Genomic DNA, 14,910 nt, shown 5'->3' with positions numbered 1-14,910 from the left:
AATGCCCATCGAAATCCACAGGGAAAATCAGCCCATGCATGGGGAAAGGTGTTTCGCTTTGAGAAGTGCGAGGTAGTGGTGTTGTGAGTTATCAAAAGGCCGTGAAGACTTGCAGAACAATGAGCGTTTGGGGAGGCCGTATGCTGTGCTGACTGGCGACAGCATGTCACAGGGGCACCTCAAATTTAGTGCCGGGATGGGACAAATGTCTGAACCGGTTTGGGGACTATGTAGAAAAAGAGCGCTTATGATTACCTGTATGTACCTTATTCCGGCTAATAATATATAGCGGCAAAGACTTTCTGATTTGCCCTCATACAGAAAACAGAAAACGGGATACAAAACATGTTGAAGCCTACCTGTGAGCGCCATTGTGTGAGTCCCGCCACAAGAGACGGAGACTATTTTTCCTGGGATGGTCGAGACCTCTGTCGGTTTGTTGTAGCGCTTGCAGCATAGGGTTTTTGGTAAGCCAAGCTTTCCTCCGTCTCTCTCTCCGAATGTATACAAAATGCCATCAACTGTCAAAAGGTGACAACAACTTATGACTTGCTCATGCCTCTGCCAAAGGTCCCAAAATCCTTCTCTGTCAATGGGTAATTAATCATGACAAAGTGTAACTTTAAATGCGTCTATAAAACAAGGCTGGATGACATAATGAATATTCTAGAAATTTGCAATTTTACAGTTGTGCCTTGCAGCAATAAATTACGTTGTTGTCAATGTTTGCAGTTACTATACTGTGATCACCACTAGCACTGGTGGCAGATTATGCAAACACACATGCATGCACACAGTGCGAAAGCCAGGTGATGCTAGCTGCACACACGTTCATGTTACCATTACTGTAGTGTCTATGAATCACCAAGAATGTGTAAGTGGTGTACAGGCATTGTTTTTAGTGATAAGTCCTGATAACAGGCGGTACTCTTAAGACTCATGTCTAAGTGTGTACTTTCTGCAGTGACATGATATTTTGGAGCTGATTTCATATCACTGTTTTAAAATTTTCTGATGCCTTTCTGTTGTACTTGCAACTGCTATGCTTGGCTAGAAGTAATGCTTCAAACAAACTCTTTGGCATCCAGGAACTATCGTTTTGTCAAGGGCCTTACCTTTCAATTACCTGCAGTCCGTTAGCAAGAATGTGGGCACTAGCATGCATGCAGACAAAGTTCAATTGACTTGGAACATTAAGATTTCCCAAAAACACTTCTCTAGCTTCAGTCGGAACTAATAAACAAAAACATGACATTTAGGTTATATTGCGAGCAACACCTAATAACATGGCTTTGTAAACAGGCTGTGTAAACTGTGCTGCCAGCAATAAAAGCCTGCAGGCAAAACTAGTGAGCATTGCACATAGAGTTAAAAAAAAAAAAACATGAGTGCTGTCTTGTAGATTATTCCATCAACTTCACAAGTTTAATGATGCTACAAGCTACTGCGGGTTGCAGGCACTCACCTGAAACAATAGCTGTGTGGTAATAGCCCGTAGAAATGCACATTATCCTGATGTCCACTTTGAGCTCCAGAGGCGAGGGAACTGTGGTCTTGGTCCCAAGGCCTAGCTGGCCCTCTTTGCCACCACCCCAGACGTAAGCCGTTCCCTTGTCTGCAATGAATTTTGGCAATCAACTGCTTACTCTACACACTGTCAGCAAACTATAGGATCATATAAAAGAACCATATGAACTTGAAAAGCAACAAGGAATGCTCCACATCCTTTTTGCTGTGGGGTGGGGCGGGGTGGTGCTGGCTAGAAACTCTGAGTACTAGGTTTAGTACATGCACAAAAGTACCTGTCCAAGTGTGTAGACGGACAGTCACTGCCGTAGCTCAATCAGAAGGCTGTGGGTTCAGCTCCCACTGGCAACAATTTCTCTCTCCTACCACTTTCATTTCCTTTTTCCTTGGTCAACAATCTAAAGTTTATCTCAAATTTTAAAAGCTTCTGTCATGATTAATACTATGATTCAAGAGAAAATACAGCTAATTTCCCCTATGTTTTCTTTGGTTTTAGCGTCTGTTGACTTCATACAGACTTCACTAAACATTCAGTCTTTCACTTCCCCCGATTACTCGCACTCATGAAAAAACTAAAGGTGATACTATCAATAAAGAGGTTCCGGAAAACTGCTGCAGAACTAGCTACAAAAGATGTCACAAACTATCAGCTCCAATCTCAATAATGCTCACGTTTCCTCCGGGAATCTTTCACACTTCCTGTGGTCTATTATGACGATAGGGAAGTATATGTAATTGGCAGCAACAAAAAAGAACAATGAGCCACAGTCTGATGCCTATGTCTTATGTTCCGAGATGGGCCATATCTTTCAGGGCACCCTGACAAAATAAAGCTGTCACTTTGTTTTGCCAGCCTTCTGGCCTATTATACAATGTAAACAGAATTTTTTAAGATCACTCGTGGCAAAAAGCATAAATCTACTCAGAAAGCTGGATTACTCAAACAAGAGGTGGAGATTACTTGCACAAGAAATGAAAATGCACTATTGACTAATAAACAAACGCTTGCTAATGAACTTTTAGCTAACTGCTTTAGCACACATACTGCAATTTATGAACTGAAGCGAGTGGTATTACAAGGCACATCCACTTGGAACAAATTTTGAATCTAGCATCAGTTTAGAGATAAGGACTGTCAAAATTGCAGCAAAAATGTACTGTTGTTTCATCAACATTTTTTAACAAAATATCATATTTTTATGCATCGAAACTCAGTTATAACAGGGACACCAATGCATTTCGTTGCATACATTAGAGATGCATATCTAGAAAGTGGCGTCATCTTCCAAATTCGTTCCAAGTGGACATGACTTGTGAACTTGTGAAACGGAAGTTTCCATTGTATTGTCTCGGCATTCTCTTATGGCTGAAGCAAAATTTCGTTGTAATGAAGTCGCATAGAAACGCACTTCGTTAAATTGAGGCTCTAAATACATGGTTTTCTATGGACATGAGGTTGTGAAATTTTAGATACTTCATTATATTGAGAATTTCGTAATATTTAAGTTCGTTATATCGAGGTTTAACTGTACCTAGCCTTATTGCTACACGACGTCAGCAAATTTTCCTCTACGACATCACGCCTCATAATGTCGATGACGCAAGGTCTGGTATTTTAAAACAAACTTTAGTATCGCATTAAAATATATCTGTTTCCCAACCTTCGCTACATGTGAACCATGGAGCGGTAAAGCTGACACAACTTCAAAATATGAGCCAGCACTTTTTCAAATTTGAACAAGCCAGCAGCATATCAGGAATCAGTGTTCTTTCACTTGACTCCCTGAGCAAACACAAAATTCAGTATGCTGACCGACATTCTCACAACAAAAAAATGATGCTCCCTCACATACCTGTAAGCGCCACGGAGTGCTCAGCCCCAGCAGCCAGCTGCTTGATCTGAAGCCCGCTGAGTGCAGTGATTAGTGCAGGCTCCGCATGTTGAAACTCTTGAGAGTTGAGGCCCAACTGGTGTTCGGTGTTGACACCGAAGCCATAAACTTTGTGATCATCTGACACCACAGGAAGGGTGGAAAGGCACACACGTATTATCAAGAGGTAGTTTTCAAGAACAAATGCTGCTTTTGCACTTATCAACAAATACCTAGGCAACATGTGAAATTTGACAAACAGGCTTTCTGACAGGTCTGACTTGCCCTAAACAATATGGCTGAGCTTCCGCTGGCAGCCACATTGACTGTGAGAAGTGCATTTTGATTTTGAAAGCTCTGATGGTCCAAGGAACTGTGAACAGCAGGCATAGTGGTGCAGTCTTTTTTTCTATTCTAGCCTGCGCCCCGCCGTATTGGTTGGGTCAGGCAAGAGGTATGTAGGAGTGCACTTGTGAATTTCGCATATCATCTATTGCCGGCAAATTTGACCTCTATTGCTTGCAACAAGAAATTGTGTGATATTAAGTTGAAAATAAGCGCAGCACTAATAACCGGGGGGCAGGGAGGAGGAAGTGGTGGAGAATAAGCTTATGAGCCGCAAATCAAGTTGCCTGGGGTTATTTGAGAATGAAAAACACTTCAATCACAAAATCAACAGCGGCAGGTTATGGCTGGAAGCAATATGAAAAAAAGGGGGACATAACACTTCGGGGATTTCGATGTCCTAAAGCCACAGTACAGCTACGAGTGCCGCCATAAGGAAGCGTGGTTGTGGATTAATTAGACCACTTGTGGGGCTTTAAAGTGCAACAGGATCTTAGTGCACAAGCATTTTTTCATGGCACCACCACCATTACAATGCGGAAGTCATGCCTAGCAGTAGAATGCAGAAGCTACTAAGCCACCATGATGAGCCAATGACATATCAAAAATGAACCAGATAAATAAAGCACTACAATTAAATTTCTATGACACACTTTTAATGACAGAAAAGTTTGACAAGGACAAACTTTTCTGAAATAACACATCCACCAAAAATAATGCTATTAATTGCAAAAGCCAATCTTCAATATTGACCTATGGTATAAATAATGTCTATGGAACCAAGGCTTCAGGGAGACGAATTCACTTATGCAACAGTAACTTGAACCTAAGAGCCTTATTTATTGAATGTCCATGATGACCATAGTAGAGAAATACTTAGACTGAAGGCAAGATATACACTCATATACAATTTTGAGCTCTTTTGTCCTGATAATAAAGAAAGGGGGCATGGTTCTAACTTGGATAGACTGAATGCTAAAATTAAGGAAAATATGGTACTGCACTTAGTAATAAACCTACATGCATGTTCTCACCTGTTGCAACCAGTGTGTGAGCCCGTCCACACGCTAGAAGAACCGCCCGCTGGTCTTTCAATGCTGAAAAATAAAATTTCAAAGCTGAGTACCTTCGCTACAATTTTTACCATAGCAACAGAAAATGATTCTGCTTGACAGCAGCAGCAGTAGTGATGCAACACATGGTGCACAGTTATTATTTATTTGTACTAAAACAAGCAAGTCACGCATTTAAACATGGTATAAAATGAATGCACTGCAAAATGCCACCTGCAAATGAAGTTTAAGCACTAACAAGGTTGCTGTTTAGCTGAAAAAGCCAATAATAGCTACCTCAATTATTTACACAATACTATACAGTATCCATTTTGAAGATAGCAATGGAGCAAAGCCATGCATACATGCTATGTACTTGTTTTTCTATTTCTATCTCAAATACTTTATTTTTTTAATTGTCTGTGACAGATAGCTCTGTTTTGCCTTCCCAGGTGTCTTTTTGCAAGAGGTGTAAATTACCTGCATGAGAAATCATAATGTTCATGCAGCTAATTAAAAAGTTTCCCTAATCAACTGTGAAACCGTGTCTGCTACAAGACTACCACCACTTTTGGGATACCTATCCTTAATATTCACTATGAAATTATATTGGCATTCCAGTTAACAGCTTTTCAAAGGCCTCCTTCAAGTAGTTCAGGATAATAACAGATATCTCGAAAATGGTGCTGATCTTATAATTTCTGCTGAGCAGGCATGACTTCTGTACAGCTCCAATGTTGCATTTGCAACATATGCTCTAAAGTAAATAACAAATAATTAGTAAATCTTTTCACTTAGCTACCTGGACAGGGCAGTCTATTGTGTATATGCCCACCTCTTCAGGCAACTCATCTAAACAGGCCTAACTAAGCTATATGCTCCATAGACTAACTTTTTTAAAATAAATCGATTAAAGAATAAACTTGGTACAATATATTAATGTGGCATATTCACAGGAAATACGGAAATTGATCAGCTCCTCAAGTCAAACAAGATTTCTCAATTAGGAACTACGTACGTGAAAACATGGCCACCTGCACCTCATCTTCTAGAAATGCATATAAAATGTGTGTGTCTCAAAAGTACCTTTCACGCACTTGGGCCGCACAACTGTGTTCTTGTGGCCATGCCCAAGCTGGCCATACTCGTTGCTGCCAAAGCTGAATACACGGCCTCCCGCTGAAAAACAAAAAACAAAAACAATATAGCCCATGAGAAAGAGCAGCAGTGGCCACATTTTGAAAACTTTGCAGCTGGTAAGTTTATTCAAGGTCAGAAACAATAAATAGCCAGTTAAACCTCTGCCACACTAAACAACAAGCTCATGTCTGTACTTTTTCCGAGCAAAATCTACAATGCTTATGGAAGAAATGTACCCGTGACCCACTTGTGCATGGAATCCGGACTGCCTCTACTTGAATCGCGCCGCAAACTTCACAGACTATAGATTCTCTTCAGTATTGTCGCCAGCCGAACAAAACTAGACTTTCCTACATATATGCCTTTTAACACCACCGAACAGACTCGAGGAAAACGTGAGAATATGTTGTTAATGCCCCAAACGAGAACCAACAACTACCTCTATTCTTTCTTTGCATGAATGATAACGGAACGGAATTCAATGCCACGTGAGGCAACACAAATGACATCACCCATATCTCTTTAATCAGTGGTGTCTAATATTGTTTAGCAAGGTTCTTTACTCATCATTTGATATGAAACGAGAAGGAAAAATTGTGTGGAAAATAAAAGGAGGAAAGGAAAAGGGGAGAGGGGGAATTTTTTTGCTGTCATCGTTTACCCACTTCTGTTCGTTCCCAATAGGTGCGGTGATTTAGTGCCCTTTTTGTTTGCTTTTGTTTCGTTAATACCCTCGGTGCTTGTGCTGCTTCTATGTTCCAACAATTTTTGTTACCCTCATATGTGTTATCATATTTCTTCCTGTACCACTCCTGCCTTGGCTGCCAAAAGGCCACCGGCAGTATTGAATGAATAAATAAATAAATAAATAAATAAATAAATAAATAAATAAATAAATAAACAAAATCAATTCTTCAACTCAGTAACATAGGCACCTGCAAATATTTCAAAGAAGCATTATGCAAGTTGACAGGTATGCTCCCTGTGATGCAAATGATCACTTAATGTAATTCTTAAATTTCAAGGCATTATTAAACTGCACACTTTTGGTGTAAACTAACATTGATACCTTCGTCCCAATGAATTCTGTTATCTTTCATACTCCGCTGTTCTCGAGTTGTATTCTTCTTATTTTCAAAATTGCGCTGAATCATCATTTGTCAATACTGATCAATGACTGTCTATTTCAAGCGCTACACCTGAACATCTTCATCTGAACATCATCATCATCATCTATTGGGCACTCTTGTTTATCGCCTTGGTTACCTCACAAGATTGTAGATCATGCTCTCTTGTATGTAATACCCAACACTGACCCTTAAAGGCTAAGTGAGGATGAAAAGAGATAAATATAGGGTATTCACTATACGAAAAAGCAGTCACAGTAAGACGGTGCCTTGAACTGAACAGTTAGCGAACAAGAGAAGCCTCAGCGTGGAGCCAAAGTTTCAACAAGGGGGTTATGCCTTCCTCAAGTCACCAAGAAACTACAGCACTACACGCTCCAGAGTGATGCTTTTGTCATGTACGTTTTTCAACATCAACAGACATTTCAACTGATCAGACAATTTCATCCACTTGCAGAGCTGTGAGATTGCATACCAATTCATATACATATCCAAAAGTCTATCAATTTCAGCTGTATGTTGTGTCAAATGCACTATCAGTTATTTTACACAACCACTGAATGCACAAAGAATTGGGTTTTATTTTATGCACAAATGAATTTATGATATTTTACAGAATTCTTGTTTTTTATCAACATATGTCACACTCAGCAAAGTGCAACAATTGTTTTGCAATTATTTTATGTTCTTATCCTTCGCCATGCCAAGTGTATAATACCTGTGATAACAGTGGCATGGCAGCGTTCGAGATTACAATAAAGAATGGAAGAAGGAGACAGAAAAGGCAGACCGGAGTTGAACAGGATCAGGACCACTACACTATCCAGGCCTCGGAGAACATACCAAAAGCATTCACATACAAGCCTCACCACCAACAACCTGCAGCATTAGTTTATCTGACACAAAGTCTTCAGTGATATCATGTTGGCGATGTATGACATGCCTACACCTTGTATATACAACACCTCATGCATACGGAGCAACACTGTACATACACATTAGATTATGTACGAAAATGAAGTGTTACATTGTGGTACACTGTCACATATATTAACAAGAAGTTCTGTCAGCACACTTCAATCGTTCGCATTTAGTTGGGCAAGCATATAGTTCCAGAAATATAAATGAAGAAAAGAAAGATCGAGATTTAAATGTATACTACACTCTAAAGCATCGAATGAGTATTCAAACTAACATAACTTTTTAATATTTCTTCGAAGTCATAAGAAAAACATGCTATGTCTGACAAATTCTGTAAAGATCTACAAATAAAACAAATTATTCTTTGGGTCTTCATATCTAATCGAGCTGTAATGAATGGCCAAATGTTAAATTTGTGTTCTACTTTAAAAGCAATACATATTGTACAAAATCATGCCAGACTACACTAGTTCAAAAAACAAGAAGGGACATTGGACAGTTAAAGAAATGTTGCAACAAAGCTGCACACAGTTGAGTGCACGTTTTCAGTGCTGCAGCTGCGATGGCATCAGTCATCAGAAACAGACGTCACTGCCAGACGAATCGCATACCATGCAGCTGGACATACCCGTTATGAAGACGGAGTGCTCGTCCCCGCAGGCCACGTGAATGACGGGATCGTTTTTCACCCAAAACATTCCGGGCATGTTGCCAGCAAACCGGGTCTTCCCAAAGGTGCATACTGCCCCAGAGCCTTTGACAATGAGAAAATGGAAGTTTGACACTTTCAGTTTACTCAAAAAGCACCCTAGCAAGTGTCTATAAGTAATGGCGTTTTCATTTAGCCAGGAGTGCGCAGCGTAGCTGAATTTATGAAGTTAGGAAACCAACAAGAACTAACTGCATGTACAGTGAACAAGGTTGCAAAGCAGGGATGACTCTACAAAAAGAGAGGGGGGCAGGGGCTGCTGCTACTGACAACCTAACAAAAAGATCCCAGTGCTGCCCTCATTGCAGAGGCACTTCATGTGTACACTTGTGCAACATTTTAGGTGACATTTCTCTTCCCAGAAGACCGTGAGCCTCTCAAGATGAACAACAGTGCACAACATTTGATACATTTCAAAACATTGTCAGGCCTATTAATGATGCTGCATCCCATATTACATGCGTATGAATGCCACTTCTTAAAGTTTATTTTTGTCTTCGCATTTAACCATACTATGCTACTATGCTATGCTACTACAATACCAGCAGAAATGGTAGTTTCAACACTACCACTTCCTCCCTCACACTGCATTTAAGGGTATTAATAACTGATTAAACCAAGCGTCAGCTTCACAACATTCTTGCACTTTACAGTTTAACAAATGCAGGGCAATTGCTAATAAAGGTATGATATCTTTTCCCACACACCTTAAACTTTACTACGCCTGGAAGTTCCTGCAGCTGAATTCGCATCCAGTGGACCATCAGTAGTGGTTTCACTTCCAACTCTGAATGTATATTATTGCAGAACGTTTTGCAGGTGTTTTTGTGCATGAGTTCTACTGACCTTTTCTGCTAACCACACGCACATTTTTTTTTTTCACCCCTTCTCACAATCCCGTGTTAATTAAGTGCAAAGGGTTTGATTGATTGCAAAGGGATGCATCAATGAGCTAGTTGGTATTGTATCTTGCAGTGGGAATAGTGCGAGAAACGAAAACACACACAGCACAAGCGCTCATGCTGTGATTTATTAATTAATTGGTTTATTGAAGTTGTTTCGAAAAACTTGCAAGACATTAAGTTCTATTTAGTTATCACACATATGCAGCAAAAAAGATAATAATAAGTAGTACAACCTGCATAATGGAGTCATTATAGTAAGCTAGATTAGGCTGGTAATCAAAAGAGGCACCATGTAATATCGCATCATTCGAGGCGCGTCGATAGCCTCAAATGAGCCGCACAATACGCGTGCATTAGAAATGACCACGAGGCAAGCCCCTACAAGACGAACGGAACGGGATCCGCGTACACCACTACGGAGACACGCGCAACCACATTCCGAACACCGCTACGCGTGCGCGAGCGTTACCGACGCGACGTCGTTGCGACGATGCGCTGTATACCGCGCAGAAAAAAAAAGACGAAAAAGCGAAAATAAAAGGCGCATTGGCCACACCCCCGCTGTCACAATCGGGCAACCTTGGCCCGATTCCAAAATAAGTATTCTGTAAGACGGCAGGGAGTCGCACCGCTGCCAGTTAGCAACGACGGCGGCGACCCTCTTCCGTTCGCGAAAAGGAAGAATATCGGGCAAGCCGCGACGCGCGCGAGGGAAATCGCTCAAGCAGCACCGTAGCGACGCGTTCCCTCCCGCCCGCATGCAGCCCCTCCCCTCTGTAGAGCGCCCGCCGTAATTAATCTTGACTAGCGCTGCGCGTACTTTACGCTCACCCTGACCTACGCCGAAGCGCGCTTCGAAACGTCGCGCACACGACCGTGAAAAAAAAAAAAAAGAGTGTGCTCTTCCCGGAAACGCTAAGACGTGAGCGTGTCCGTCGCGGTTCGGTCTGCATAGCGACCGATGTTGCGAACCCGTTTGCGACGTGCGTAGGAGTGGTCATCTCCGCATAGCGGTACACCGGAGAGGCACGCTCCACGCCCTGATCGTCTTGCCTCGGTGAGGCGGATCGAAAGAGAAAAGAAAGACGAACCCTTCGATACGCACAAATGCGCGAGATACACAACAATCGCGGCCGAAACACGCGCGTGGAAACACGATGTGAGAGCTCGAGACGCGAGCATCTCATATGTAGCATCGGGAGCGAGCTTACCTGGGATGTCCTCTTCCTCATCAGCTGTCATTTTCACTTTTCGAAGCGGTCACGGCGAACAGTCGACACAGATCTAAAAGAGGCTACAGGGGAGAGGCACGAAACTCGTAGATATAGTTCGATTCGGGATGAAACATGCACGCAAACCGAAGAACGCAAGAGGATGAAATATAAGGCACCCTCCCTAAGCTCTCTCTGGCATAAGTGGATTTGGCGGACGTTGCGTAGTGCAACCATGAACAGTTTCGTAGCTAGGAGGTGTTACATAAAATTAAACAGTATAACTGCAATAAATAGTTTTTACAAAATTTTATTGTGCGACTTATTACAACAGTAATTATTTTGATAGACAATTATTGCTGTTTTACATGACTATTTTATACCGTTCTACCGGAAGCGCTGCAGAGCTTCCGGCAAAGAAACGATGTCGTCTAGCCGACCTCGATCAAGGATTCCTCAAATTTTGTACGACGAATAACGAAAAGCATGGCATCTCGAGGTGGCACTCACGTTAGCGGCACTGATGGCAGCGATTTCAACCATCGACAAAAAGTGGCATCGCACTACCAGATCAGGTTAGTTGTCCAGCCGAGCAATTGTCTTCGAACAAATACCCTTAGCAAGCGTTGCTAATATTAGGAACGGCCAGAATAACTTCTACTACAACAAGGCATCGAAGCAAATTGGGCGATATAACAACATTTACGGCCCGGTGTATTGCGTAATTTCAGAGGAATATAGCGATATTGGGCGTCTGCGGCTGCTGGCAAGTGCAGGGATTACGTTATGCTACGCGGCAAGCAATACGTGGCATCACGTTGGAGAGGTTTTCCTACTAGCAGAAAGCTGGCCGAAGCTGCTGTATTACGCTGCTTCGAATTCCATTGCGATGAAGCATATTGCTTTTATCGACTATACATCTGTGGGTTTTCACGCGACCGATCAAACTTACCACTATGAGTTCACAGCTGTCAAGGTTTTCCTGATGGCGGCGCGCGCCGAACTGAATGTTCTACTGAAGATAGTTTTCAGTGCTGCTGTCGTATAGTCAATAATGATAGATCGAATACCTACCTCAATGTCACGAGGGTACTGAACATGTACTACTTTGTGCGAGTATGTTAGTGGTGGCAGACGTGGTTTCGGCATTCAACGCTGTTCCGCACTATGCTAATTAGGTGATAAACATTACACCGACGCATTGGACGATGTTTATCGCTCGATGCCCCATCGTCAGATAGTTGATAACCTGGTTTCACATTCCTTCTCGTTAGCCAAGAATGATTCACATCGCCAGTTTGGCCACATCGCAGTTTGGTTTCGCTTCAGCACCTCGTGAACGATGTTGTCTGTCGCATTGATTGGATGCGCGCTTCGTGACGTGAAAGGATTTCGCCGCATACTTTTTTCTTTACCGCTAAAAATCAGTTTAATTGAAAAGCATTTATGAAAGCTTCCTATGATAAAACAGCATTAATTGCAATGTTTAGTATAAAGTGCAAGTGTCGTATCTGTACTTATGACAGCACCGCAAATGTGGCTGCACTCGGAGTTCGCGCTCTTAATGCCTGTTGCCTCTAACCGAAGGAATGGTGGAAAGCTATATGCCCGGTTAATGTGTTTACTTCGAACATTTTTGTAAGTCTTGCAAGTGCTGCACAAGTACAACACTTGGGACAGTAGGTGCAGCAATGTAGTGCGCATCCTAAAGAGAAGTATGAAAAATAGCTGAATGCGAACATTTATTTATATAAATCTGTTTTATGTTACGTAGTGTTCATTGTTCAATTAGGTGAAGCTACTGTATACAGAGACAGGTCAGAAATTGTGCCAAAACGTCCTTGCTGCCAGGTTCTTCGTACTGATGGGTGTTTGGCACAGACCCAAAAACTACAAAAGCTGCATAGCAAACAGAGCGTCTGGATGTACAATTTCCTATGAGGATGAGATTTTTCTTTCATAGAGTCATCTTGTCGCCAACAAATGCTCTTGACAGTGCTGCTGACATTTTTTCTCAAAAGAATGTACGTGGCAATATTCCATTCTACCATTTCCTGTATTTTGCAGTGCCATTTACAAGACAAGGCTAAAGACTGCAATGCTGCTGCACTTCTTCCTGTTTCTGGCCATGTGCGCCAAGCTAGCTGAGGACGTGCTTGATCGGCTGGACGTCTTCATCCTTGAGCTGGAGGAGCTGTACATACCGAAACCTCTGCTTTGGGAGTGGGTCTGGCTGGCCAGCCTGGCGTTCACAGTGCCGGGCCTCACAGCTATACGCCGCAACCGTGCCAGCAACATGAAGGTGTACGTTGCCGGCACGTTCCTCCTGGGGCTGTGTCCCGTGATCGGAGCTGCGGCCTACTTCTTCCGCGACATGTATGGCTTTGTGCAGCATGGTCATGCCGTCGAAGGTGTTGAGTTGTGGCAGGGTTACCCCGTGGCAGTCCTCTGGTATGCCTTCCTCACCGTGGCCTTCCAGGCCCACATGTTCTCACTCTACTTTGGCGTAAGGCTCATTCTGGCTTGGCAACGTGGAACAGTCGTCAAGAAAGCCAAGTAACCATGCTACGTGCCCACGTTGCTCCGCAGGTGCACACTCATTGCAGCGTCCTGTATGGCTGACCTTGTGCAGCAGTCTTCCTTCTTTCCTTCTGTCCATACACGTGTGGAGTGTGCTGGATCAGTGTCACAGTTGTCGGTTGCTGACCAAGTGCGAACTGCAGTGAGCCAGCCACCTCATCACCCAGTGCAAACCCTTCTACCCAACTCAGGAGCCTTTAAACACACTGTCAACTACTGCCATTTCTATTGAGCCCGTTGTCTGTAGTTCCAGCATGGCCTTTTTCTTTGTCCAAAATCATGCTGTCAGAATAAAGTGTTGCAGTGCTTGCTTCTGGCTTCCTAGGTCTGTATGCCATATAGTCAGTTTCTTCGACAAGACAGTGTACCCTAAATGAGTCAATCAAGCTTATTAAGTGTTGATACGATGGCCACAGCTGAATGAGATTTGCTCAGTGTAAGTCATTGTAGTAGTATTCTGTGCCATACAGTTTTTTATACCCACAGTTAAATTGCCGTTAGTATATATACTATGTCTATCGTTTTTATTGTCATGTGCAAGTGCTTCCTATACATGTAGAGGATCTATGTAACTCAACCCCTGGCATGCCCTGCTGGAATTTACAGCTGGGGACAACCTTGGCAACTGGGAACTTTGGCACTGCTGCTGTGCACCATAGTTTCTTGTGCATCCTCTGTGAAGACACGTTTGCAGCAAGTTTTGCAGGGAGAAGTGACCATTCTCGGAATGTGGCGTCTCCTGACAATTTCCAGGGGACCACGGGAATGCGCATCTGTGTTGTGTGTTGTGCCTTCCTGGTGTCTTCTAGTCCATGTGCACAAAGCTCTGTGTTCTTTGGTGTCAGGAACAATTCACAAGTAAAAGAAAACTTTCATGAGGATGTTCTTCCTATATGCGACTACATGCACAAGCTTGTGCTGAACTTGACACTGGCAAACTCATTAAGACATCAGCCCCTCAAGATGTTTGCCATTGTAGTTCAGCATAGCTCAAGTTCAGTGAATCGTTAGTCCTTTTTTTAAATTTATGGTATTCGGTTATGTTGTCAGGATTGCAAGACATGCAGCTCCTGCATATGATGTACCATGGATCACTCCTTTGTGCTCTTAAGAAGGTTATGTTCTCATAAAATGCCTGGGAGGAGCCAAGAACAGTTACAGGCTGATGTCTTCACATTATTCTGGTGTTGCAGCCATGTCTTGCAGCTTTGCTGCCTTGCTTTGAAGCTTTTCCTGTGTGCCTTATGTGAGCCTTGTATATGTGATAATTGTAAAGCTTTGTATTCCCATGTGTGATTAGCAAATAGTCTTAAATATGCGAGCCTGTAGTAGGTGCATTGGTTATGACTCAAACAGCCTGTTTTTCATCACTCCTGCAAGTTATGTTTTCTGGCACAGCTTGGCTGAAAAATTGGTCTTCAGGTAGTAACAACATCACGCTTATCACTCATTGCATTGCTACTTCAAGAATGTCGTGGTTTCACCCAAAATATATATGCCATTGGTATGGGCAGTGAAACTG

The 14,910-nt window shown here is 42.5% G+C and overlaps 2 protein-coding genes across 2 annotated transcripts in view; one reads left to right on the top strand and one right to left on the bottom strand.

The window, feature by feature from the left end:
- Positions 1 to 11,026, bottom strand: part of LOC135908376 (X-linked retinitis pigmentosa GTPase regulator-like) — a 37,662-nt gene extending 26,636 nt beyond the window's left edge. The window contains exons 1-7 of the mRNA XM_065440148.2: positions 10,809 to 11,026; positions 8,612 to 8,737; positions 5,882 to 5,974; positions 4,778 to 4,840; positions 3,381 to 3,539; positions 1,466 to 1,615; positions 360 to 521 (exon numbers count right to left, since the gene is read on the bottom strand). Of these exons, the coding sequence (XP_065296220.1) occupies positions 360 to 521; positions 1,466 to 1,615; positions 3,381 to 3,539; positions 4,778 to 4,840; positions 5,882 to 5,974; positions 8,612 to 8,737; positions 10,809 to 10,839 (784 nt within the window). The 5' untranslated portion in view covers positions 10,840 to 11,026. The remainder of the gene's footprint in view (positions 1 to 359; positions 522 to 1,465; positions 1,616 to 3,380; positions 3,540 to 4,777; positions 4,841 to 5,881; positions 5,975 to 8,611; positions 8,738 to 10,808) is intronic.
- A 171-nt stretch (positions 11,027 to 11,197) lies between these two features.
- jagn (jagunal) lies at positions 11,198 to 13,699 on the top strand. The gene is made up of 2 exons (XM_065440151.1): positions 11,198 to 11,383; positions 12,876 to 13,699. The coding sequence occupies exons 1-2, from the start codon at positions 11,295 to 11,297 to the stop codon at positions 13,366 to 13,368; spliced, it is 582 nt and encodes a 193-aa protein (XP_065296223.1). The 5' UTR covers positions 11,198 to 11,294; the 3' UTR covers positions 13,369 to 13,699.
- The last annotated feature ends 1,211 nt before the right edge of the window (positions 13,700 to 14,910 follow it).

The sequence above is a fragment of the Dermacentor albipictus genome, chromosome 5 (genome assembly GCF_038994185.2).
Source record: "Dermacentor albipictus isolate Rhodes 1998 colony chromosome 5, USDA_Dalb.pri_finalv2, whole genome shotgun sequence".
Lineage (NCBI taxonomy): Eukaryota > Metazoa > Arthropoda > Arachnida > Ixodida > Ixodidae > Dermacentor > Dermacentor albipictus.
The sequence above is the reverse complement of the archived record's forward strand: the minus strand, read 5'-3'. Positions and strand labels throughout refer to the sequence as shown.